Source organism: Pelodiscus sinensis, chromosome 25 (assembly GCF_049634645.1).
Source record: "Pelodiscus sinensis isolate JC-2024 chromosome 25, ASM4963464v1, whole genome shotgun sequence".
NCBI classification, from domain to species: domain Eukaryota; kingdom Metazoa; phylum Chordata; order Testudines; family Trionychidae; genus Pelodiscus; species Pelodiscus sinensis.
This window is the reverse complement of record NC_134735.1, coordinates 2,746,664-2,769,359: the sequence shown is the minus strand read 5'-3', so window position 1 is coordinate 2,769,359 and position 22,696 is coordinate 2,746,664. Positions and strand designations below refer to the sequence as shown.

At 55.0% G+C, this 22,696-nt stretch overlaps 1 protein-coding gene across 25 annotated transcripts in view; it reads left to right on the top strand.

Annotated features, from left to right (window-relative positions):
* MACF1 (microtubule actin crosslinking factor 1) overlaps nt 1-22,696 on the top strand; it is a 301,070-nt gene that overhangs the window by 244,490 nt on the left and 33,884 nt on the right. For all 25 annotated transcript variants that reach the window (XM_075908729.1, XM_075908727.1, XM_075908730.1 and 22 more), the window contains 17 exons: nt 3,172-3,279; nt 3,906-4,124; nt 5,227-5,430; nt 8,885-9,116; nt 9,608-9,834; nt 10,523-10,645; nt 10,751-10,852; nt 11,524-11,625; nt 11,717-11,890; nt 11,995-12,150; nt 12,584-12,781; nt 15,568-15,696; nt 16,721-16,894; nt 18,312-18,467; nt 19,387-19,593; nt 19,714-19,833; nt 20,130-20,299. In XM_075908729.1, coding sequence (XP_075764844.1) covers nt 3,172-3,279; nt 3,906-4,124; nt 5,227-5,430; nt 8,885-9,116; nt 9,608-9,834; nt 10,523-10,645; nt 10,751-10,852; nt 11,524-11,625; nt 11,717-11,890; nt 11,995-12,150; nt 12,584-12,781; nt 15,568-15,696; nt 16,721-16,894; nt 18,312-18,467; nt 19,387-19,593; nt 19,714-19,833; nt 20,130-20,299 — 2,801 coding nt within the window. The remainder of the gene's footprint in view (nt 1-3,171; nt 3,280-3,905; nt 4,125-5,226; nt 5,431-8,884; nt 9,117-9,607; nt 9,835-10,522; nt 10,646-10,750; nt 10,853-11,523; nt 11,626-11,716; nt 11,891-11,994; nt 12,151-12,583; nt 12,782-15,567; nt 15,697-16,720; nt 16,895-18,311; nt 18,468-19,386; nt 19,594-19,713; nt 19,834-20,129; nt 20,300-22,696) is intronic.

Sequence of the window (22,696 nt, the reverse complement as noted above, 5' to 3'; positions counted from 1 at the left end):
CTGTAGCGGGAGAGAGGATGGAGAGTTGATTGGTTCGAGTGAGGCACCGTCTGTCTCTCGGGAGGCGCGTTGCTTGTATCGAGCTGAGCCTGGGTGTATCCAGAGCCTGGCCATTCAGCTCTGGTTTTCCACTGCGGCGGCAAGTTGGAATGATCCCCTCCCCCAGGGAAAGACGAGTGGGAATTTTTGAGGTCCCACAAGAGGGGTGTGTTTAAAATGCAGCTGAGTGACACGAACAACGCTTCATACAAAGGTCTCTAGCCCTGATGGGGCAGGCCAGCTCCACCTCAGGCGAATTTTCAGTTGTTTAGACAGCCACGTTTTTCCATGTCTTAGTACAGGGTGGGGCCAGATGCGGCCCGGGGGCCAAATCCGGCCCACTTAACCCTTTGATCCGGCCCACAGGCTGCTTTCTGTTTATATCCTGCGCCCCGAATTCCCAGGCTGCGGCTCAGGCAGCAAGATCCTATTGAAGTGGCTCAACGCTCCCAGTCGCAGTGCGACCCCGGCAGGGGCCAGAGCCGTAAACCTTTCAAGTAGCCCCAGCAACCCCCGGCAGCTGCCAGGCACCGCGGTAGCTGTGGGGCTGGGAGCCACGAGCCCTCTGCTGTGTTTTTACTTCAGAGCCTCCGGCCCCAGACAACTCTCGGGGGAGGCTGGTCCTTAGCCCCGCCCCTTCCGACCCAAGCCCCGCCCCTCCTTCGAAGGCCTGGGTTGGAAGATATGACCACGTATCAAATTCATTAAGTGGCCCCTGCGAAAATGGTTGCCCTCCCTGTCTTAGAAGCTGTGGTATTCCACACACTCTCTTCAGTGCCGCATCAGAGTCCCTTGCCCGGGCTCCATCCCGTTCCTAGCCAGCGCTAGGAAACGGTTTCTCACAGTAGCCTGGAAAAGGTTTTTTCTTTTTCCCTTTTGCGTTAATACCTAGTCGTCGTCTCTAGGGACTGTCCATTTTACAGGGTCACTCTGGAGCCAGCTCGCGCCCTGGCCCGTGTGTTCAGAGTGTTCCCGCATCTTCGGTACCTCCTGGTTTGGGGTGTCGCAAAGCTGGGGGGTCTCTAGGCTTCTGTCCACACACAGTCTAAGTTCCCTGAAAGCAGCCTGGCTGTGCGGCTGCCTGGTTAGTGCCCCGCAGGCGCGCACGGCACCCACACACGGCGAAGAGAAGGGCCACCCCGTCCCCAGTCTAGCCAGGCCTCCAGCCTGCCGTGGTCAGGAGAGGCCTGAACCGGGCGACCCTCCCTCAGTCTGAACGCAGCTGCGGCCCAGGGGCCTGAACCTGGAGCCCCCTGCCACAGCCTGGCCTGAAAGTGTCTTTCTCCCCCCCGCCCTGTGGCGCAGGTTGCCAGCCCCCCCCCCCTCGATGTCCCAGGTAGGCCAGCCCTAGACCATCCCTCCCTCGCACTGCAGCTGTACAGGTCCAGCCTCAGACCCGGAGCCCCACGCCGTGACCTGAGCACCCCAGAGCCCTCCCACACCCCACCCTCTTCCCCAGCCCTGCTCCCGAGTCCTCATCACCCCCCAACCCTCTCCCTCTTCCTGAGCCTCTAATGCAGCCCCCCCCCCCGGAGCTCGCACCCCACGCTGGCGTTTCTGAACATTGTGAAGCACCGAATGAAAGCCGCCTGGGAAGAGTGAACTTCGAGTCGTGAGGCTCCCCGTAAATATTTTCGATTTGCATATCACCGACGGTTCCCGTCCATGGAGAACCGTCTCTGGTCCTTGTTTACCCTCCGGGTAGACGTCATTGGAGCCAAAACGTGCCGAGTGTGATATGCAGGGCTCGACAAACCGCTGATGCTACTCATCCGTGGCGAGTAGATTTCAGCCGGTCGTTCCGTGCGCCCCATTCACCCGCGCTGGGCGCATGCGCAGTGCCGGTCTGGCGCATGCGCGGGGCGGGGCTGGCGAGTCGCTCTCGCCGCGGTTTGTCAAGCCCTGGTTAAATGTGTGGTAGGTACTGACCTCCACACCACGACTGAGGCCAACCAGCGACCGCAAAGGAAAAGAGACTTGGTTGGCGAATAAGCTGAGACCCTCCAGTTGAGCGTTCACTAAAGAGCTGTGTGTCCTTTCCCAGACCGGACAGCAATAGGAACCGAACGTCTTATCGGCTTCTGCAAAACCGAAAAAAGAACCACTGTTGTTCTAAAGAGCGGAAGCGAAGCGTCACATATTGAGTTAAATGGAGCTAAGCTTGGCTCTCGGCCTTGGGAGCGTGTTGTTCCTCATACAGCCCCTTGGAATATAGATGAGGTCTGTGTTACGGAGCCTTTTGTCAGCAGGCTTGTCTCAAGGGGCTTTAAAAAGTATAAAATGTGATTCAGCCTCCCAACTCCCCTGGAAAGTGAGTCAGTAGCACTGATTGGACCTCCCTGGTCTGGCACCCTCGGGACCTGGCTGGACCCAGGTGAGGGATCTTTTGCCAGACCAGAAGGCGGCATTTCTGAACCCTCTGTCACCCCACTGGGCTTCCCAGCTACCCCGGGCAGCCCAGCTGGGCCACACACTGGGCTTCCTGGCTCCCGACCCCCCTGCGGCAGCCCTGCTGAGCCACATGTCAAACTACCTTCCCTCACACTGCGCCAGGCACCCCACCTATCCCCTCCGGGACTCTCTGATCCTGGAACATCTGTGGTCTTGCCGGACCTCAGGTATTGCCGGACCAGAGCATCCCAGTTTATAGAGGTGCAGCCTGGAGCATCTCACTGCAGGAGGGGAAACTGAGGCACGGGGCCAGGGGAAGTGACTTGCCCAAAGTTGCACAGGAAATTAGTGGCAGAACTCAGCATACTTCCCTCACGCTCCTGTAAGGCGCAAAGGGGAGCCTCGTTTCTCCCGCTTCGGTCGCCACCTTGGAGTTTCTGTACAAGTTTGGGGAGCTGCTGGGTTCCTGAGCAGTAGAGATACGCTTGATGTGTGAGCGGCTGAGAGTCAGAACCAGTCCTGATTGAGTTGGCTGGCCCCAGCCCTCTGTACGAGATGTAAATTAATAAGAGGGAAATTCCAGAACACGCCGTCGTCCGTAGGTGAAGTCATCTCACCGGGATGCCGCGGGCGATTTGGTTCGGCGGTTGCGATCTCGGGACAGGAGCTATGGGAAAACAGCACGTTCAGTGGCTTGGAGCGGGTTCGGATTTTTCTCATTCTGAGCATTCCCTCCCCCAGGCTTTCTCCATAGACATCATTCGCCACAAGGACTCCATGGACGAGCTGTTCAGCCAGCGGGGCGAGATCTTCGGGACATGCGGAGAAGAACAGAAAGCGATGCTGCAGGTAAAGGCAGAGCTGGGCTCCCGGGGGGCTTCCAGCGTGGGAGCCGACAGCAGAACCCCTCCTGGCAAATCATGGATGAAAGGGGCACTTGGTTTGGGTCGGGGGGCCAGTGACCCACAGAAAAATCAGTCGGGGGCCACACACAAGTGAAAAAAACCCCAAACAAACCCTCAGTGACGTGGCCCCGATTAAGAAGGAGAAAAGCCCTCCTCGTATTCTCCTTGCCCACCAGAGCCTGGGGAGCCCAGGCAAGTAGATTTTGGACGCTGCAGGTGCCCCAATACGGGAGGCTGAACCTCGGGGGCCGGATCCAGGGAAGCCGAGGGTCACATCCGGCCACCAGCCTGAGGTCCCCACCCCTGGATCCAGTATAGGGAGGATGAAATGCACATTTCCTGTATCTGTCAGTTTCCTTATGTATTTCTCCTTGATTTAAAAGGGTTCCCTCTCTCATACGCACAGGACCCGTTTCCCGTTTGTTAAACTTTGACTTTTGTTGCGGCGTTTAAGGAGAACGTTGTAGGGATCTCGGGCGCGTGAAACTCCACCGCTTGCGTGCACAGCCTGCCGCCGGCTCCTTTTCTTCCCCGCGGCGTCCGTCAGCCGCTCTTTCCTCTCCCCCCTAGGAGAAAACGGACTCGCTGGTGCAGCAGTACGAAGCAGTGAGCCAGCTCCACTCCGAGCGCTACACCTGCTTGGAGCGCGCCCAGGTCTTGGTGAGCCAGTTCTGGGAGACGCACGAGGAGCTCAGCCCGTGGATCGAGGAGACACACGCGCTGATCGCCCAGTTACCCCCACCAGCGATCGATCACGAGCAGCTCAAACAGCAGCAAGAGGACATGAGGGTAAAGGGGAGAGTTTTCTGTGCGTCACTTACCCCCGGGGGATGGGCCCAGCTCCTTGGATGTAGCGGAGGCTGAAAGGGGCTCAATGAGTAAGGCTAAGATTTTGACGTGGTTATTTTTAGTAAAAGTCCCGGATGGACCCCAGGCAGCAATCAAGTGTCAGGGAAGCCCCCGGGGCTGTTGCTGACTTGTTTAAAAATTGCTGTGACAAAATGGGAAAGGAGGAGGGTCCATCACCCACTGCGGTTGGAGGCCCCACCAGTGGTGGCTGAGAGCTCCATTGCTGCCCTGTTGCTGGCAGCAGCTTGGAGCTGTGGGGTCTGCGGGGTCCACCCATGGCTGCCCTCGGGAGAGGATCCCTTGCCAGCTGCAGCTGGGAGCTCCGGGGGGAAGGCTGACAACTCCAGCCTCACTGCGCCAGGAAATGGCACGGGGGTCTCTGGAAGTCACGCCGGTGACCGAACTCTTAGCGTCGCTGCCGAGTGTTGTTTGCAGATCAGTAGGTGGCTGGCGGCTCTTTCAGCGCGGTAGGAATCGAATCCAAAGCAGGGATTTCTCACATCATAGAGTCACAGAACCCTAGGGCGGGAGAGACCTCGGGAGTCATCGAATTCAGCCCCCTGCCCAAAGCTCTTACCATGCCAGGATTGGGTGAAGGTGGAGAAATAGCCCTGAGGTCCGTCCTTCCTGTGGTAGGAAGGGCGGCCAGTAACGTAGGCCAGGGAAGGCCCAGCCTTCCCAAAACTGCCTAAATGCCTAAACCACCATCAGCTGGGGCAGCCGCTGAGGAAAGTTGGGGCTGTGCTGGATCCCAGCTTCCCTGGGCTGCAGCATGGTAGCCCCAGCCAGGAAGGATCAGGCTGGGAGTGGGCGGGGCTTGGATCCAGGGGCGGGGCCTTTAGGCAGAAGGGGTGGGGCTGGGGCTTGCCTTCCACAGCTGGGCATTCACCCGCCGCTGTGAATGCCAAAGCATGACGACTAACTCCAGTGGGGACTGGCACATGACAAGTACCCAGGCTGGCCCAAGAGATGCCCGGGATATGGATGGCATGAAGTAACTATGCTGTGGGTTTGAGTAGAAATCGGTTTTTCCATCCTGTAGCAACTGAGAGAGTCTATAGCGGAGCACAAGCCTCATATCGACAAGCTGCTGAAGATTGGGCCGCAGCTGAAGGAGCTGAACGCTGAGGAAGGGGCGATGGTGGAGGAGAAGTACCTGACGGCAGAGGCCTTGTACGCCAGAATCAAAGAGGAGGTGCGCCGGCGAGCGCTGGGCCTAGACGAAGCTGTTTCCCAGTCCACGCAGGTACGTGCCTTCTGGCAGGCAAGGAAGCTGCAGGGTCGGGTGGGTGTTAACCCAGCTCCCTGGGGGAGGCGGGCTCCGGCGCTGCTTCTTTTGCCCCGTTTCTTACAACTAAAGCCCCGTTACTGGTTGTAGCCGTTCTAGGAAGCCATATGTTGGCAGGCTGGTGCATAGTGGGGGGGATCTGTGAAGTGCTTGCCCGTTCAGGGAGGTAGGGGAGTCTGGGGCCGATGAGTTTGCAAAAGCTGTACAGAAAGAGATTGACTCCTGCTGTAAATAGGATAATACGTTTTTGTAGCACCTGCCCATGACGGGAGGGTCTGACGAGACTTCGAGTGAAGCTTAGAGAGCTGGATCTTGTTCCTCATAAGCCGGGAACTACCGTACATATTAGGGATATTAAAATACATTAACATTTTTAAGCGGTTCCACATTTACATGCAGGGGGCAGGCGGGAGCAGAGGCAGCAGCGTGGGAGGTGGGCAGATGGCTCCACAGGAGCTGGCTTAAAAGTGAGCACCAGCTCCCGCCTGCTCCCCCACTGCTGCCTCTGTGGGGGGTCAGGTGGGAGCTTAAAGCCAGCTCCCCACATGCACTGGCTCCCGCCTTCCCTCTCCTCTCCCCTCCTGCCCCCCCGCGCTGATACAGTAAGCGCAGGCTTATCGGTTAACCGTGTTCACAGCTACACGTTGACATCCCTGGTACGTAGAATGAACAACTACAAGATCATTTACACGGGAGAGTTAATCCGCTTCCCTTGTATAAAGACTTTGTGGAGGAGTCCTAAAAGGGAAGAATTACGTGGAAGGAAGGGCAGGGGGAGTACAGGCTGACGTGGAACAAGGCTGACAAGAACTTCAGTTGCATTCAGCGAGGTTGAGCGTGCCTAGCTACGTGGCACTTCAGCTAATACTTACCGTAGCACAGTTTTGTTGTCCTGTCTGTGTTTTTGATTCCTGTACTGTTTAGTCACTTCTCTTGGTTTGCACTTGTATTAACTCCGAGTTTTTCCCCCCCCCCCCCCCCCATCTCCTCGCCCCTTCCGTCTCATCTCTCACTCACGTTGTGGAATGTGTTCTGTGTGTGTGGCTACCTGGTCCTGTCTCCCCCACATGGTCCCATTTCATTGTTGTGTTGACTGCGCCCCACCATTGCAGATCTCTGAGGTAAGCCTTACCACATTCACCGTTTGTTTACATTCTCATTCTCTGGGCTGGATGATTCTTAATTCATGTGATACCCAAGATTTCTCCTTGTATTCTATCTCTGCATGCAGTTCGATGCCACCTGCCAAGAACAAGCTCAGATCTAATTCCAGGTTCCCTGTAAGCTGTGCGCTCATGCAGTAGTTTTCTGAGCCCTGCTCAGAAGTTCAAAGCTCCCGCATAGGCAGGGAGCTCAGCTGATTGGCTCGGCTCAGCGTCTCACTGAGCAAACGGCTAAATGGAACCAGCTGCCAGCTTGAACTGAGTTGCTCCCAAAGCCTGTAAAAAGGGAGATGAGGAAACAATTAGATTGTGTCTAGACTGGCAAGTTTTCCCGCAAAAGCAGCTGCTTTTGTGGAAAAACTTGCCAGCTGTCTACACTGGCCGCTTGAATTTCCGCAAGAACACTGACGATCTCATGTAAGAAATCAGTGCTTCTTGTGGAAATGCTATGCTGCTCCCGTTCGGGCAAAAGTCCTTTTGCGCAAAAGCTTTTGCTCAAAAGGGCACGTTGAAATGTCTTATGTGCGCCACCAATACTGAGGAAGTGTGTGTGTGTGGATGTGCACCATCAATGCAAACAACACACACACACAATTTTAAACAGTACATATGTGTGGAAGAAAATATATTAAAACGCGGGCTATTTAACAAGGAGTAATGTATATGATATTTAATATGAAATCAAATAAAGTCCCCAACTCTTGTTTTGTCGCAAAGTGCAGTTTGCAGTTCGACATGGGGCGGGTGAGCCTTCTGCTCCGAATTAATATGTTTGTAAGGTGGGGAAAAAAGTGTGACTACAAAACGGATCTACGTGGAAGCAGGGTGTGTTCTGCTTCAGCGGCAGTGACTGGGTTGGTTCACCCGCGTTGTTCATGTTAAGACAGTCTGGTGACGATAGAGTTTGCACCTAGAATCTGGTGCCTCCTCCTTCCTCTCCGTTATTACATGACACTCAGCAGAAACAAGAGGCTTCTCTTGTGTGTTCATAGTAGGTCCGTTCCATGGGCAGACATCTGCTTTTCCCTTATTCATTAATTTCGTCTTATACATACTCGACGATCTGTAATGCTGATGGTAACAGTGCCAAACCACCTCCCGTTGGTGGTAAGATGGGGGCTTTCTGCCGTTTCTCTAGCCCCGGGAGTACCACATTCACCTTTCCTCCTCCCCCCCCCCTTCCTCCCCCCCCCCCCCCCCCGTGCTTCCACCAGTCGGGTTGGGAGTTGAGATGGCTTCTGTGCCGAACACAGGCAGGTGGCAGCTGACATGTTGGCACATGGGTCGGGGTTAGTATGGCGGTGCCCTTTGGGGGGAAGGAGACGTCAGTCAAACTTGAATTTTTTGGGCTTGGAGACAGCAACGCATTGCTGCTGCATTTGGTTTGCAGCTTCCCGAGCCCTCTCTGTAGGCTTATCTAGCGGCCGTCTTGTTTAACTCCTTCGGACGCGGCAGAATACAGTTATTAGTGACTATATAGACACCGACGAGAAGATGTACCCGGCGCTGCTCGGGTTCTTAGTTTTGTCGTGGGGCTGGGGAGGAGGGGTTCAGTGTGCAGCCTGCCCCGGGGAGAGAGGACAGCCCCAGCCTTCTCCTACTGCAGCAGCGTGGGGCCACATGAGAAGCGCCTCTCCACTGCAGCAGGCACAGTTCGGGGAGTGGCGCATGTTCCCCAGCTGGGGGACAGATAGACGCACACGCCCTCTGAAATATATAGTCGATAGCTGTCCCTTTATTCATGCCCAAAGGGGTTCATGCCACGGCTGGTCTAGTCCTCATCTCTAGCCCCTTGCTGCCCCCCTGTGGTTGTTCTACGCTGTATAACTCCCTCCTACCAGACCCCTCCCTTTCCATTTTAGGAGAAACAATCCCATTCCAGGCACATCCCAATGTCGCGGCACAACCAACCCCTGACCTTGCTTTAAGATATGATACGAGGAAGCTGCAGACCAAATTTGGTGGTCCTGGCTCTTACCATTTAGGAGGAATCCCTGAACAAACAGACTCACTGACAGACGGACAGATACAGACGTTTCTAAAATATAGGGGTTAAAAAGGAAGACGATTTAGACCAAAGCAGTGACAGACATTGAATTGGAGGCTGCGGGTGGAATGGACGCGATAGGAAACGTTGGTTCTCTTGAGCAAAGAGGGCAGTTCACGTGCTCTCACTGTTATCGGGCATGCATTGGAGTCATTCGGTACTGTGCAGTCCTCTCACCTGCTGGGTGGCCTTGCCTCTGCAGTTCCACGATAAGATCGAGCCGATGCTGGAGATGCTGGAGAGCCTCTCCTCCCGCCTGCGCATGCCGCCCTCCATCCCAGCGGAGGTTGATAAAATCAGGGAGTGCATCAGTGAAAACAAAAACTCCACCATGGAGCTGGAAAAGCTGCAGCCGTCCTTCGAGGGGCTGAAACGCCGCGGGGAGGAGCTGATCGGGCGATCGCAGGGGGCCGACAAGGACCCGGCAGCCAAAGGTACCGCCCAGAGGGCATGGGGATGTTGCGCGTTTCCTCCTGGGGCGGTTCGTTAGATGTACCGTGTCTCATATACAAAGTACCAAACGGCGTCTTGTTTATCGGGGGACTAGACGGGCCGAGCCATGAGGAGCTCTGCTCGGTGGGAGGTTCCTGTATAGCCCAGTTCACACGCAACTGCAGACTGACCCGGTGCCCGGTCTCCGGCGTCTGCTTGCCGTGGCTTGGTTTCGATTCCGGTCCTGCTCCCCGCAGCTCCCGTTGGCCGGGAACGGCGACCCATGGACAGCGGGAGCTGCGAGCAGCCCTCCCTGTGGATGCTCAGGGAAATCCAGCGTCGGGGGGCTAGTCTTGGTGAACCGCGTCCGGCTCACTTGCCTATCCCTGTGTTAGACCTTTCTCGTCATAACGTGTGCGTGGCGTTTGGCTATTGGAGGTTGCTCGTTGGTATTCGAACGAGGAGTCCTGACTTGTCCCCCTCCCCGCTTCAGAAATCCAGGACAAGCTGGATCAGATGGTGTTTTTCTGGGAAGACATCAAGGCTCGGGCAGAGGAACGGGAAACTAAATTCCTTGATGTGCTGGAGCTGGCAGAGAAGTTCTGGCTCGACATGGGGGCCCTCCTGAGCACCGTCAAGGACACGCAGGATATTGTTCACGACCTGGAGAGCCCAGGCATTGACCCTTCCATCATCAAACAGCAGGTGGAGGCGGCAGAGGTAAGGCGTGGGCGTGTCGTGTGCACTGCACCTTCCAGTTGGGTCTCAAATGCAGATGTGGCCAAGTGGACCTGCGGAGGACAGATCTGCCGGCGAGGTGGGCGGGGGCAGTTCCATGCTCGTGAAAGGGCCATAGCCGTGGCCGGAAGGGCGGGGTGGGGGGCAGCCAGCCCTCGGGGGTCAGCAGGAATCCCACTAACTCCGGCTGCAGAGTCCCCAGCAGGAGCTCCTGTGCATTTCTAAGCCATGGAGCTGGGGATCAGCAGATCAGCTGCTCGGCCAGCGGTCCCTTTGAACCACGCATTGGCTCTGAGTCCCCCACTGATCCTGGGCTCCATGGCTTCGAAATCCCTCACTGAGGACTCTGTGCCTTTCGAAGAAGGCACCCATGTGCAGCCCGGAGTCAGCGGGACTTCCCGCCGGCCCCGGGCTGTACGCAGAGTTCCGCCTTCCCAGCGGGGCTCTTGTGCATTTCGAGAGAGGAATGTGGAAGTGCCTGTCGACTAGTCAGAAAACTACCCGATACAAAATGCTTCTCGGATAGTCGACTCGTCTTTAACACCTTTACGTTCAACCCGAATGCCAAGCGTCGCTAGCCGGAGGAATCGCTGGCCCTAGCGCCTCCTGCCTGCACCTCCCAACGAGTGTCTCAGTAACGAACCCTAACCAAACGTCTCTCTGAATCTAGACGATCAAAGAGGAAACCGATGGCTTGCACGAAGAACTGGAATTTATTCGCGGGCTGGGATTTGACTTAATTATGGCCTGTGGGGAAACGGATAAACCGGAAGTGAAGAAGAGCATTGATGAGGTAGGAGACCCAGCAGCGCCTAGCCCGGGTAAGCGTCGCGTGACGGGCCGTGCTGGGGCAGACGGAGTCACCCACTGATGATGGGGGCCCTGCTGGGTTTTGCAGATGGACAATGCGTGGGAAAACCTCAACAAGACTTGGAAGGAGAGGCTGGAGAAACTGGAGGAGGCTATGCAGTCTGCTGTGCAGTATCAGGATACGCTGCAGGTGAGGCAGCTCTGGGTGGCTATTTGTATTGCGTGGACCAGGTGCTCCTTGTGCAAGGTGCTGTACAAACACAGCACTGACCGTCTTGAGTTAGGGCCCGAGCTAAGTGACCCGCAGAAAGCCGTACGTTCAATCCCCGTCTCTTCTGCTTCTCGGGTGGCAGCTTCCAACAGACCCAGTCTGCAGGTGGCCTCTCAAATAGTTGCACGTTTCTGGGGCGGGGGCAGTGGAGAGAGAGGGGAAATGTACTTGATTCTCCTCTGCTGCTTGTGCTGGGGGTGAGGATGGAAGGAAGGAAGTTCAATAAGCAGTTTGCTTGCTGAGCATCAAAACCACCAGTCTTTTTGCCTTGGACTGGTCCTAGGCAGGGATGTTAAAAGTTGGTGAAGAGGGTAACCGTGTAACGGCTGATCATCTCAGCAGTACACGCGCTGCAGGATCTGCAGTATAAAGCTTAAATACTGCATCCGAGGAGGCGACACCAGAGTTTAACCGTTAACCGATAACGTTAACCGGCGTATCGGTCAGCTGGTTAATCGGTTACGCTCACGTCCCTAGTCCGAGGAGGCCGGGATCTGCCCCCAGGCTTTGCTGATGGCCTGTGGCAGAGGTGACTTAGGCTCAGTGATCAGGGAGGTTGGGTTTTCCTACGTGCTGTGTCTCCCTCCTAGGCCATGTTCGACTGGCTGGACAACACGGTGATTAAGCTGTGCAGCATGCCTCTTGTCGGCACGGACCTGGACACGGTGAAGGAGCAGCTGGGCGAGATGAAGGTAGGCGAGCTCGACGAGACCTCGCTCCTCTGGGTCAGAGGCCGAGTCTGCAGAGCTTGGTTTTCATTGCCTCCCCTCCGTGTCTGGGCAGGAGTTTAAAATGGAGGTTTACCAGCAGCAGATTGAAATGGAGAAACTTAATCACCAAGGTGAACTGATGCTAAAAAAAGCGACGGATGAGACAGACCGAGACATCATCCGGGAGCCGCTGACGGAGCTGAAGCATCTGTGGGAGAACCTGGGCGAGAAGATCGCCCACCGCCAGGTAGGGCGAAGGAGGGCTCCCACGCCCCGGGGGCTGTCAGTCTCCGGCGCCCTCGTCCTCTGCGCAGTCCCTCCAGTAACGTTTTCTTGGCTTCCTTTGAACAGCACAAGTTAGAAGCTGCTCTGCTGGCGCTGGGCCAGTTCCAACACGCCTTAGCCGAACTCATGGCCTGGCTGACCCATACGGAAGAGTTATTGGATGCGCAGAAACCGATCAACGAGGACCCGAAGGTCATTGAAGTGGAACTTGCAAAACACCACGTACGTAGCTCCGCAGCCTGCCTTTTTATCTGGCCTTAAAGGGGACAACGGACCCTGGCATGTTATTTACGGGTAGGACCTCTCTGGTCCGGCATCCTCCGGGCCTGAGCCGTCCCAAACCACAGAGTGTGCCGGACTAGGGGAGGTCAAGACTTCCCTCCCGGCTGTCGGCCCTGTTGCCCCCAGCCCTGTCGGGGCTGTGCTCCCACCTGGAGACAGAGCTGTGCTCTCCACCGTGCTGTGGGCACTAGGCCGCACTGCCTGCAGCCCGGGCAGGGCTCTGCTCCCCACCTGGCCACGGATGTCGGTGGGCCAGAGCGTCCCGCATTGGAGAGGTTTAACCTCTCCGTTGCTTTGTTCCCTGGGGACAGTGCTGGAAGTAACAGCACATTTCAGCGGCAGGTGACTCACGTTCCCCGTCCCCCCCGGGCAGGTGCTGAAGAACGACGTGTTGGCTCACCAAGCCACGGTGGAGACGGTCAACCAAGCTGGCAACGAGCTGCTGGAGTCCAGCGCGGGAGACGACGCCAGCAGCCTGCGCCACCGGCTGGAGAAGCTGAATTCATGCTGGGAGTCCGTCCTGCAGAAAACGGAGGAGCGGGAGCAGCAGCTGCAGTCGACGCTTCAGCAGGTCGGTGGGTTCATTCGGGGGGCAGAGAGCTGCAGCGGGCGTCCATGCTGGCTCTATGTCTCTTTCCATGGCGAAGGGGCAAGGGGGCAGTGAATATGTCAGCGCTTATCTGCGGGACTGCTTGGGCCCGGAGGATGCCGGACCAGGGAGTCCTACCTGTAAATAACGTCCCAGGGTCCATCTTCCCTGGTCCTTCCCACGTGAACCGAGATCAGCCATACCCCAGTCCGGAGATGCAAACAATTCCATGTTTATTGGGGTTTGCTTCCAGCCGGCATGGATCCAGCTTCCTTTTTTCCCATTTTTTCCCCACTCACTTCCTGTTTGTCCCTGATATGCGTAGCAATATTTTCACGTGTCCCTTAAATTTCAGTGGAATGATGGCTTATCTAGCCCATCCTAGCCTATTGTAACACGATTAGCTAACTAATTGTACCCTTGGTTTGCACCTAGCAGTATTAATTATACAGGGGACAGAGACAACCAAAGAACCAGACAGATAAATAGTAGAATGGGGTTAGGCTCATCCTAAATGTCTCGGCGCGTCCCTTATCTGGAGGCCGTAGTCTCCTCTTTTCTAAGCTGAAAAGTCCCAGTCTTTTTAATCGCTCTTCATATGGGACCCGTTCCAAACCCCTCATCATTTTGTTGCCCTTTTCTGAACCTTTTCTGATGCTAATTTATCTTTTTTGAGATGAGGCAACCACATCTGTCTGCAGTATTCATGATGCGGATGTACCATGGTTTTATACAGAGGCAATAAGATGTTCTCTGTCGTATTCTCGATCCCTTTTTTAATGATTCCTAACATCCTGTTTGCTTTTTTGACTGCCCTGCACACGGAGTGGATGTTTTCCCCACATTCCCCTCACGCACCAGAGCCTGGGGGGCCCAGGCTAGTAGATTTTGTGGGCCCCTCTATGCTCCGAGGTGGGGCCAGAAATGAGGAGTGTGTGGGAGGGGGCTGCCAGGAAACAGGTGTGGGAGGGAGGAAGGTTGCAGGAGGGGGTTGGGGCTTGGTGGGTCTGGGAGGGTGCAGGAGCAGAGTGGAGGTGTGGGGCTGGTGTGGGAGGGTGCAGGAGCAGAGTGGAGGTGTGGGGCTGGTCTGGGAGGGTGCAGGAGCAGAGTGGAGGTGTGGGGCTGGTGTGGGAGGGGGCAGGAGCAGAGTGGAGGTGTGGGGCTGGTGTGGGAGGGGGCAGGAGCAGAGTGGAGGTGTAGGGCTGGTGTGGGAGGGGGCAGGAGCAGAGTGGAGGTGTGGGGCTGGTGTGGGAGGGGGCAGGAGCAGAGTGGAGGTGTGGGGCTGGTGTGGGAGGGGGCAGGAGCAGAGTGGACGCGTGGGGCTGGTGTGGGAGGGGGCAGGAGCAGAGTGGAGGCGTGGGGCTGGTGTGGGAGGGGGCAGGAGCAGAGTGGAGGCGTGGGGCTGGTGTGGGAGGGGGCAGGAGCAGAGTGGAGGCGTGGGGCTGGTGTGGGAGGGGGCAGGAGCAGAGTGGAGGCGTGGGGCTGGTGTGGGAGGGGGCAGGAGCAGAGTGGAGGCGTGGGGCTGGTGTGGGAGGGGGCAGGAGCAGAATGGAGGTGTGGGGCTGGTGTGGGAGGGGGCAGGAGCAGATTGGAGGTGTGGGGCTGGTGTGGGAGGGGGCAGGAGCAGAGTGGAGGCGTGGGGCTGGTGTGGGAGGGGGCAGGAACAGAGTGGAGGCGTGGGGCTGGTGTGGGAGGGGGCAGGAGCAGAGTGGAGGCGTGGGGCTGGTGTGGGAGGGGGCAGGAGCAGAGTGGAGGCGTGGGGCTGGTGTGGGAGGGGGCAGGAGCAGAGTGGAGGCGTGGGGCTGGTGTGGGAGGGGGCAGGAGCAGAGTGGAGGCGTGGGGCTGGTGTGGGAGGGGGCAGGAGCAGAGTGGAGGCGTGGGGCTGGTGTGGGAGGGGGCAGGAGCAGAGTGGAGGTGTGGGGCTGGTGTGGGAGGGGGCAGGAGCAGAGTGGAGGTGTGGGGCTGGTGTGGGAGGGGGCAGGAGCAGAGTGGAGGTGTGGGGCTGGTGTGGGAGGGGGCAGGAGCAGAGTGGAGGTGTGGGGCTGGTGTGGGAGGGGGCAGGAGCAGAGTGGAGGCGTGGGGCTGGTGTGGGAGGGGGCAGGAGCAGAGTGGAGGCGTGGGGCTGGTGTGGGAGGGGGCAGGAGCAGAGTGGAGGCGTGGGGCTGGTGTGGGAGGGGGCAGGAGCAGAGTGGAGGCGTGGGGCTGGTGTGGGAGGGGGCAGGAGCAGAGTGGAGGCGTGGGGCTGGTGTGGGAGGGGGCAGGAGCAGAGTGGAGGCGTGGGGCTGGTGTGGGAGGGGGCAGGAGCAGAGTGGAGGCGTGGGGCTGGTGTGGGAGGGGGCCGCGGGCCTGGAGCACTAGTGCTAGCTCCCCGACACTGGGGGGTGGGGACCCCCAAGCCTCAGGGGGCAAACCAGGGGCCAGATCAGTGCCCCACCCCACCCTGCCACAGATGGAAGGCACAAGTGGTCTGTAAAAAGCAAGTTACTGCTTTGCACTCCAGGGATGCGTTCGTTCTCAGGGGCAGTCCTGCTCCTTAGGAAGAGCCTTTTCTCTTTGGGAAATCAACTGTGTGAGAGAACTTGCAGACGCGGTGGCGTTGTTTAAAACCAGTACAACGCGCCCCCTCTGTTGAGTGTCTTTGCAACGCTCTTTTCTGCCTCCCCATCCAGTGTGGCAGGAACGTCTCTCCCCCCTCTCCCCAAACTTGAAAGCCCATCAGTGGCTGCTCCTGTCCCCTGCTTCAAGGCGCATTTTGTGTTCCTTAACAGGCCCAGGGTTTCCATGGGGAGATTGAAGACTTCCTCCTATGGCTGACCAGAATGGAGAGCCAGCTGTCTGCATCCAAACCTACCGGAGGTTTGCCGGAAACTGCCCGTGAACAACTCAATGCCCATATGGTAAAGATTTAAACTGCCTCTGCTTCAGCAGACTTCTCTAAGAACATAAGAACGGCCGTGCTGGGTCAGACCAAAGGTCCATCTAGCCCCGCAGCCTGTCTGCCCACAGTGGCCAGCACCAGGTGCCCTGGAGGGGGTGGACCGAAGACAATCATTAAGCGATTTGTCTCGTGCCATCCATCTCCAGCCTCTGACAAACAGAGGCCAGGGACACCATTCCTATCCCCTGGCTAATAGCCTTTTATGGACCTAACCTCCATGAATTTATCTAGCTTCTCTTTAAACTCTGTTCTAGTTCTAGCCTTCACAGCCTCCTCTGGCAAGGAGTTCCACAGGTTGACTATGCGCTGTGTGAAGAAGAACTTTCGCTTATTAGTTTTAAACCTGCTACCCATTAATTTCATTTGGTGTCCTCTAGTCCTTATATTATAGGAACTAATGAATAACTTTTCTTTATTCACCCTCTCCACACCTCTCTAAAATGTCAGAATAGAAACCTCTCTGTGTCCAGTGGTGTGGTCTAATAGGGAGTGTTCATTTTACACTTATCTTTCCAGGGCTACAGAGAAGTATTAAGTTTGTAGATGAGGGCTATGGATGGAATTTCCCACTATCTTAATGAATTAACTGCTACTCTCTATTGATAGCATTATTTATCTATATCTTACCTATCTATCTATCCACATACACCCCTTCTATCTGTCTGTCTATCTGTGTTTCTGTCTGTGAGTCCGTTTGTTCAGGATCTCCTCCTAAACGGTAAAAGCTAAGGCCACCAAATTCGATAGGCAACTTCCTCTTCTCCTAACTTTAGAGCAAGGTCAGGGTTTGGTTGTGCCAGGACAATCGGAAGCCCTGGGAAAAGGGCTATTTTCCATACCATACAAAGGGAGGAAATAAATGTGTGTCTGTTAATTTTCTGTCGCTCCTAACTCTGTTGTCTTCACACACTTGGATTCCAGTGGATGTCAGATCTCTGGTACAGGATCTGTGTCTCTAATTCTGTGCTGGTGGTTTGGTGTAGGAGCTGTATGCCCAACTCAAAGCCAACGAGGAGGTCTACAGTCAGCTGCTGGCCAAGGGACGATTGATCCTGCTAAGCCGCGATGACTCCGGCTCCGGCTCCAAGACAGAGCAGAGCATTGCGCTGTTGGAACAGAAATGGAGCTTGGTCAGCACCAAGATGGAGGAGAGGAAGGTAAAGCTGTGAGCCAAAGTAGGATCCGTGTTTGCTAAGAAAGACGTTGTCTGAAGATAAAATGCCTTTTGGTCCCTGCTGGGGGACTGCTGAATGCAGGACGCAGGTTTCAGTGTGTTTCCAACAGCCACGACCAGTGCTTTTTGATCAGTTCTTTCAGATAATTTCTCCCCCGATGACATATGCTTAGCATGCCTCCAGCGACGTCCGAAATCCAAGTGTTAACTGTCTGGCTAGTTACCAAAACAGGGTAAATCTTATAACCGAGAACAGCAGAACAGCCAGATGGGGTCAAACCAGAGATCCATCTAGCCCAGTGTCCTGTCTGCCCACAGTGGCCAATGCCAGGTGCCCCAGAGGGAATGAACAGTACAGGGACTCATCAAGCGATCCCTCCCGTCTCCCATTCCCAGCCTCTGACAAAGAGAGGCTAGAGACTCCATTCCTACCCATCCTGGCTAAAAGCCATTGATGGACCTAACCTCCATGATTGCATCTAGCTCTTTTTTGAACCCTGTTAAAGTCCTGGCCTTCACCACATCCTCTGGCGAGGAGTTCCCCAGGTTGACTGTGCCCTGTGTGAAGAAAACCTTCCTTTTGTTTGCCTTAAACCCACTGCCTATTGATTTCATTTGGTGACCCCTAGTTCTTATATGAACAAGTCAATAACTTTTCCTTATTCAATTTCTCCACAGCAGTCATGATTTTGTAGATCTCCATCATATCCCCCCTTACTCTCCTTTTTTCTAAGCTGAAAAGTCCCAGTCTTATTAATCTCTCTTCATACAGGACCCATTCCAAACCCCTCATGGTTTTTATTGCCCTTTTCTGAACTTTTCCCAGTTCTAATGAAAATAAAATAGAACGTGAGTCCGCATAAGTGAGAGGCCGTTCAACAAGAAATAAAAGAAGCCGTGAAGAGCATTATCCAGCTCTGAAAAGCAGAGACACTGCTGTGTTTGAAGGGACAGCAGGCCACAGTCTCCGCTGATCTAACTCCATTGCGCTGGCACTTGGGCCATTTTATTCTCAAACAAAGTGAGAGAAATTGGCCTTTACCCAAGCCGAATTCCTGGTCCTCCAGCTGTCACTGCTGAAGGGGCGTCTCCCTTCCCCCAGAACAGCCTCTCTCCTGGAGGCCCGAGGGGGACGCAGCCACTGGGGTGTGGAGGATTGAGCTGTCTCCGCTTTCCTGTACAATGTTTGCCCACTTGTTTCAGAGGAAACTAATTTGGAAACAGCCACTTTCACCGGCATCCCCTCTTGGTAAACAAGTCGTGTTCTGTGGGAGCTGCCGCGGGCGAGTTCGTTTCCTTTAGAGTACAATGCAGGTCTGTCTGCTATGCCTCCGATTGTGAATTTGGTGCTTTCTTTGTGTTTTTTTCTCGCTCCCGCCTTTCCCCTTATTAAAATTCAGTCCAAGCTGGAAGAAGCGCTCAGCCTGGCTACGGAGTTCCAGAATTCCCTACAGGACTTCATTAACTGGCTGACCCTGGCGGAACAGAGTCTGAACATCGCTCCTCCACCCAGCCTTATCCTGACAACAGTGCTGGCTCAGATCGATGAGCACAAGGTAACCTTGGGACGCAGGAGTTCTGTGCAGAACGCTCTGACTTGCTCTGTTTCACAAAGCAAACGTTTGTGGCTCGCTAGTCTCGGTGCTGTCTGTGTGGGGAAGACGCTAGAGATACTCCCAGGCTTTTTACACAAGTCAGACATCAGAAATGGTAACACGCACAAACCTGTAGGATGTGGGGAGGGACCTTTTTGGGGTCAGACTCATAGGGAAACCAGTCGGGGGCCACAAGTGAGACGCCCCCGACTAAGAAAGAGAAAGACCCTCCTCATATCCCCCTCACACACTAGAGCCTGGGGGGCGCCCAGGCTGGTAGATTTTGTGTGTTCCAGCTCTGCAGGGGGGGAGCCATGGAGGCCGGATCCTGCTAAGCTAAAGGCCGCATTCGGCCCCTGGGCCTGAAGTTTCCCACCCCTGCTGTAGGGGAACATTTGAACCTGGTCACTCGATCATGGATTTAAAAGTAGCCATTCTTCTACAAAGGAATTTCGCCACCCAATCACACAGAGAGACTGCGGAACTGGAATTCATCTACAAATTTGACACTGCTACCCTGGCCTTGAATAAAAATATTAACTGGTTAGCGCACGACAAAGCCAATTTCCACTGCCTTTAACAGCCGCATTTTCACATCAATAGCTATGAATGGGACACATCGAGCCCGCTTAATTAGCTTCATTAACAAGGGACCTGCAATTGACAGGTACTTCTTCTGCTGTTGTATATATCTCGGTTTCTGTTATTTCCACTCCAACTCATCTGATGAAGTGCCCCGGGACAGCTCATGAGCCTCGCTATCTATTTTGGTTCGTCTCTAAGGTGCCCCAGGACTACTCGTTGGTTTTAAAGTTACAGGCTAACATGGCTTCCCTCCCCCCGAGATTCTTAACATGAGAGTAAATCTTGGTTACTCCAGGTTTTTGCCAATGAAGTCAATGATCACCGGGACCAGATCATCGAGCTCGATCAAACGGGGAACCAGCTGAAGTTCCTCAGTCAAAAGCAGGACGTGGTTTTGATCAAGAACCTGCTGGTCAGCGTCCAGTCCCGCTGGGAGAAAGTGGTGCAGCGTTCCGTGGACAGAGGCCGCGCGCTCGACGACGCGAGGAAACGGGCCAAACAGGTGAGAGCTGTGAAAATGGACCCGAGGGGCATTCCTGGTCCGAGCCTCAGTCTCCTGAGCCTTCCGAAGGCCTGGAAGACGCGAGCGCTACGTTCTGACTTCCCCCCTGTGCAATTTCAGTTCCACGAAGCTTGGAGAAAGCTGGTCGATTGGCTGGAAGACGCAGAGAACCATCTGGACTCCGAGCTGGAGATTTCCAACGATCCAGACAAAATCAAACTGCAGCTCTCCAAGCACAAGGTGGAGGGTTTGTTTGCAGTCCAGCTGTGATCAGGGCCCTCGAGCGGGGGGTAGTTGGAAGGGAAATGAAACCTGCTCTCCCCCAAACCAGTTCAGCTCAGTCACTTGGCTAAAATCAGAGGGGAGGGATGAGCCCGCAAGAGGAACGGCGCATTCCGCGTCTTAGTGTAACGTCGCAGGAGCATAGACACAACCTTGTAGGGGAGGCATTTCTTCCACAGAGCTATTCACTCACAAGGTTGTATTGCCTGCTAACGGCCTTTCCTTTGTGTTCTTCTCGGTGGGGTCAAACCCAGGAGTTCCAAAAGACCCTCGGTGCCAAACAGCCCGTTTATGACACCACCATTCGGACGGGGAGAGCCCTGAAAGAAAAAGCCCTGTTGCCAGACGACACCCAGAAACTGGACAACCTGTTCGGAGAAGTCCGGGACAAATGGGACACCGTCTGCGGCAAATCTGTGGAAAGGTGAGAGCAGCGTTTGTTACAAAAAAACCCTGTCGGATACAGCCCTGCAAATCCACAGATACCCACTTTATTTCCGCAGGTGTCCACAGCCCCAGATGTGGAGGCAGATATTCGCAGCACACTTTTACAGATACATAAGAACATAAGGCTATGTCTACACTGGCAGCTTCTTGCACAAGAACAGCCTTGCCTGCTGTCTACACTGCATGCGCGTTCTTGCGCAAGTAAATTTACAGTACAGCGTTGTAAAACAGGGCTTCTTCTGGAAGAGTTATTCCTCTCCCCACGAGGAATAAGCCCTCTTGCGCAAGAGCTCTTCCACAAGAGGCCAGTGTAAACAGGTAACATGAATTTCTTGCGCAAGAAGCCCCTATGGTTAAAATGGCCATCAGAGCTTTCTTGCGCAAGAGAGCATCCACAGTGCCATGGATGCTCTTGCGCAAAAGCACATGGCAGTGTAGACACTTTCTTGTGGAAGACTTTTTGCGTAAGAGCTCTTCTGCAAAACAGTTCTTGCGCAAGAAGCTGCTAGTGCAGACGTAGCCTAAGAGTGGCCAGATGGGGTCAGACCAAAGGTCCATCTAGCGCAGCGTCCTGTCTGCCGACGCTGGCTAATTCCAGATGCCCCAGAAGGAATGAACAGAACAAGGAATTAAGTGATCCTTCCCCTGTCTTCCACTTCTAGCCTCTGACAGACACAGGCTAGGGACACCATGCCTACCCTAATACCAACTGATGGACCTAACCTCCACGAATGTATCTAGTTCTTTTTTGAACCCTGTTACATTCCTGATCTTCATGACCTCCTCTGGCAAGGAGTTCCACAGGTTGACTGTGTGCTATGTGAAGAAAAACTTCCTTTGGTTTGTTTTAAACCGGCTGCCTATTAATTTCATTTGGTGACCCCTCGTTCTAATGTGGGAATATACAAATGTTCTGCAAATTTGCAGATGTCTGCTTTATATCTGCGGGTATCTGCATCCACAGCCATGGGCGCAGATATCCACCCGCAGCTCGTTTTAGCCGATGTGGATACAAAATGCTGTATCCACGCTGGGCTCTTCTGTTGGAACAGTGAAGGACCAGCGAGGGGGTGAGCCGCTGGAGCTTGATTTTATATCACACATTGTAAATGTGCTGTTGAGGGTGTGGATGTAGGTCACAAAGCAGAGAGAATCCTAGAATCCCAGGCCTGGCAGAAACCTCAGGAGTCATCAAGTCCAACCCCCTGCCCAAAGCAGGACCAGCCCCCAACCAAATCTTCCCAGCCAGGGCTTGGTCAAGCTGAAACATAAAAACCTCTAGGGATGGAGATTCCACCCCCTCCCTAGGGAACCCATCCCAGGGCTTCCCCACCCTCCTAGGGAACTAGTTTTTTCAAATATCCGACCTAGACTCCCTACTGCAACTTCAGACCGTTGCTCCTTGTTCTGCCATCTGCACCACCACTGAGAACAGCCTCTTTCCATCCTCTTTGGAACCCCCCTCCAGGTAGTTAAAGGCTACTGTCACATCCCTGATCACTTGTCTGAAGACTAAATAAGCCCAAATCCTTCAATCTCTGCTCGTAAGTCAAGTGCTCCAGCCCCCTCATCATTTTTGTTGCTCTCCACTGGATCCTCTCCAATGCCTCCACATCCTTTCTGTAATGGGGAGGGCGGGCCCAGAATGGGACGCAGTCCTCCAGACGTGGCTTCGAATAAAGGGAAATAATCACGTGATGCCCAAGCGTGGCATCAGACATGCCACCCAAATGTCCAGCCAGACCCGTAAGGCCATGGTCACCAACCAGTAGATCGCGAGCTACCAGTAGATCTCAGGGGCTCTAAGAGTAGCTCTTGAGCCCTCTGAACTGCGCACCTGTGCAGTACATTTACATTAGATTTCCTCATGTAATGTAGGCGGGGCTTCAAGGAAGGGGCGGGGCAGTAGATCTTCGCCTGTTCTGAGACTTAAAAAGTGATCTTGGGTGTAAAAAGGTTGGAGACCACTGCCGTAAGGCAATTGATCCAGGTGACGCTTGATCTCCGAGGAGGCTAAGTCTGTTGAGGGTTTGTCATGAGGATGAGGATGTCACCAGAAAGATGGGCGGATAAAGAACCCCTTCCTGATTCCACTGTGTGATGGCGTGTTGGGGTTCCCCCCCGATCCTGTAGCCCTGTAGCAGCAAGAACAGGCTCCGCCAGCCAGTAGAACAGAGAGGGCTTATTGCTTCTCCAGGGTACAGCCCAGCACAGACGTGACGTGGCTACAGGAGTCAGAGCCAGGATACCTCAGACCCCTTGAGATGGGGTGCCTGGGCCCCTAGACTCCCAGCCCCCTTCCTTAGCCTGTCTCCTTCATCGTTCCAGCCAAAAACTGACCCTTCCCCCAACACTCACTTCCTTTGTTCAGTCC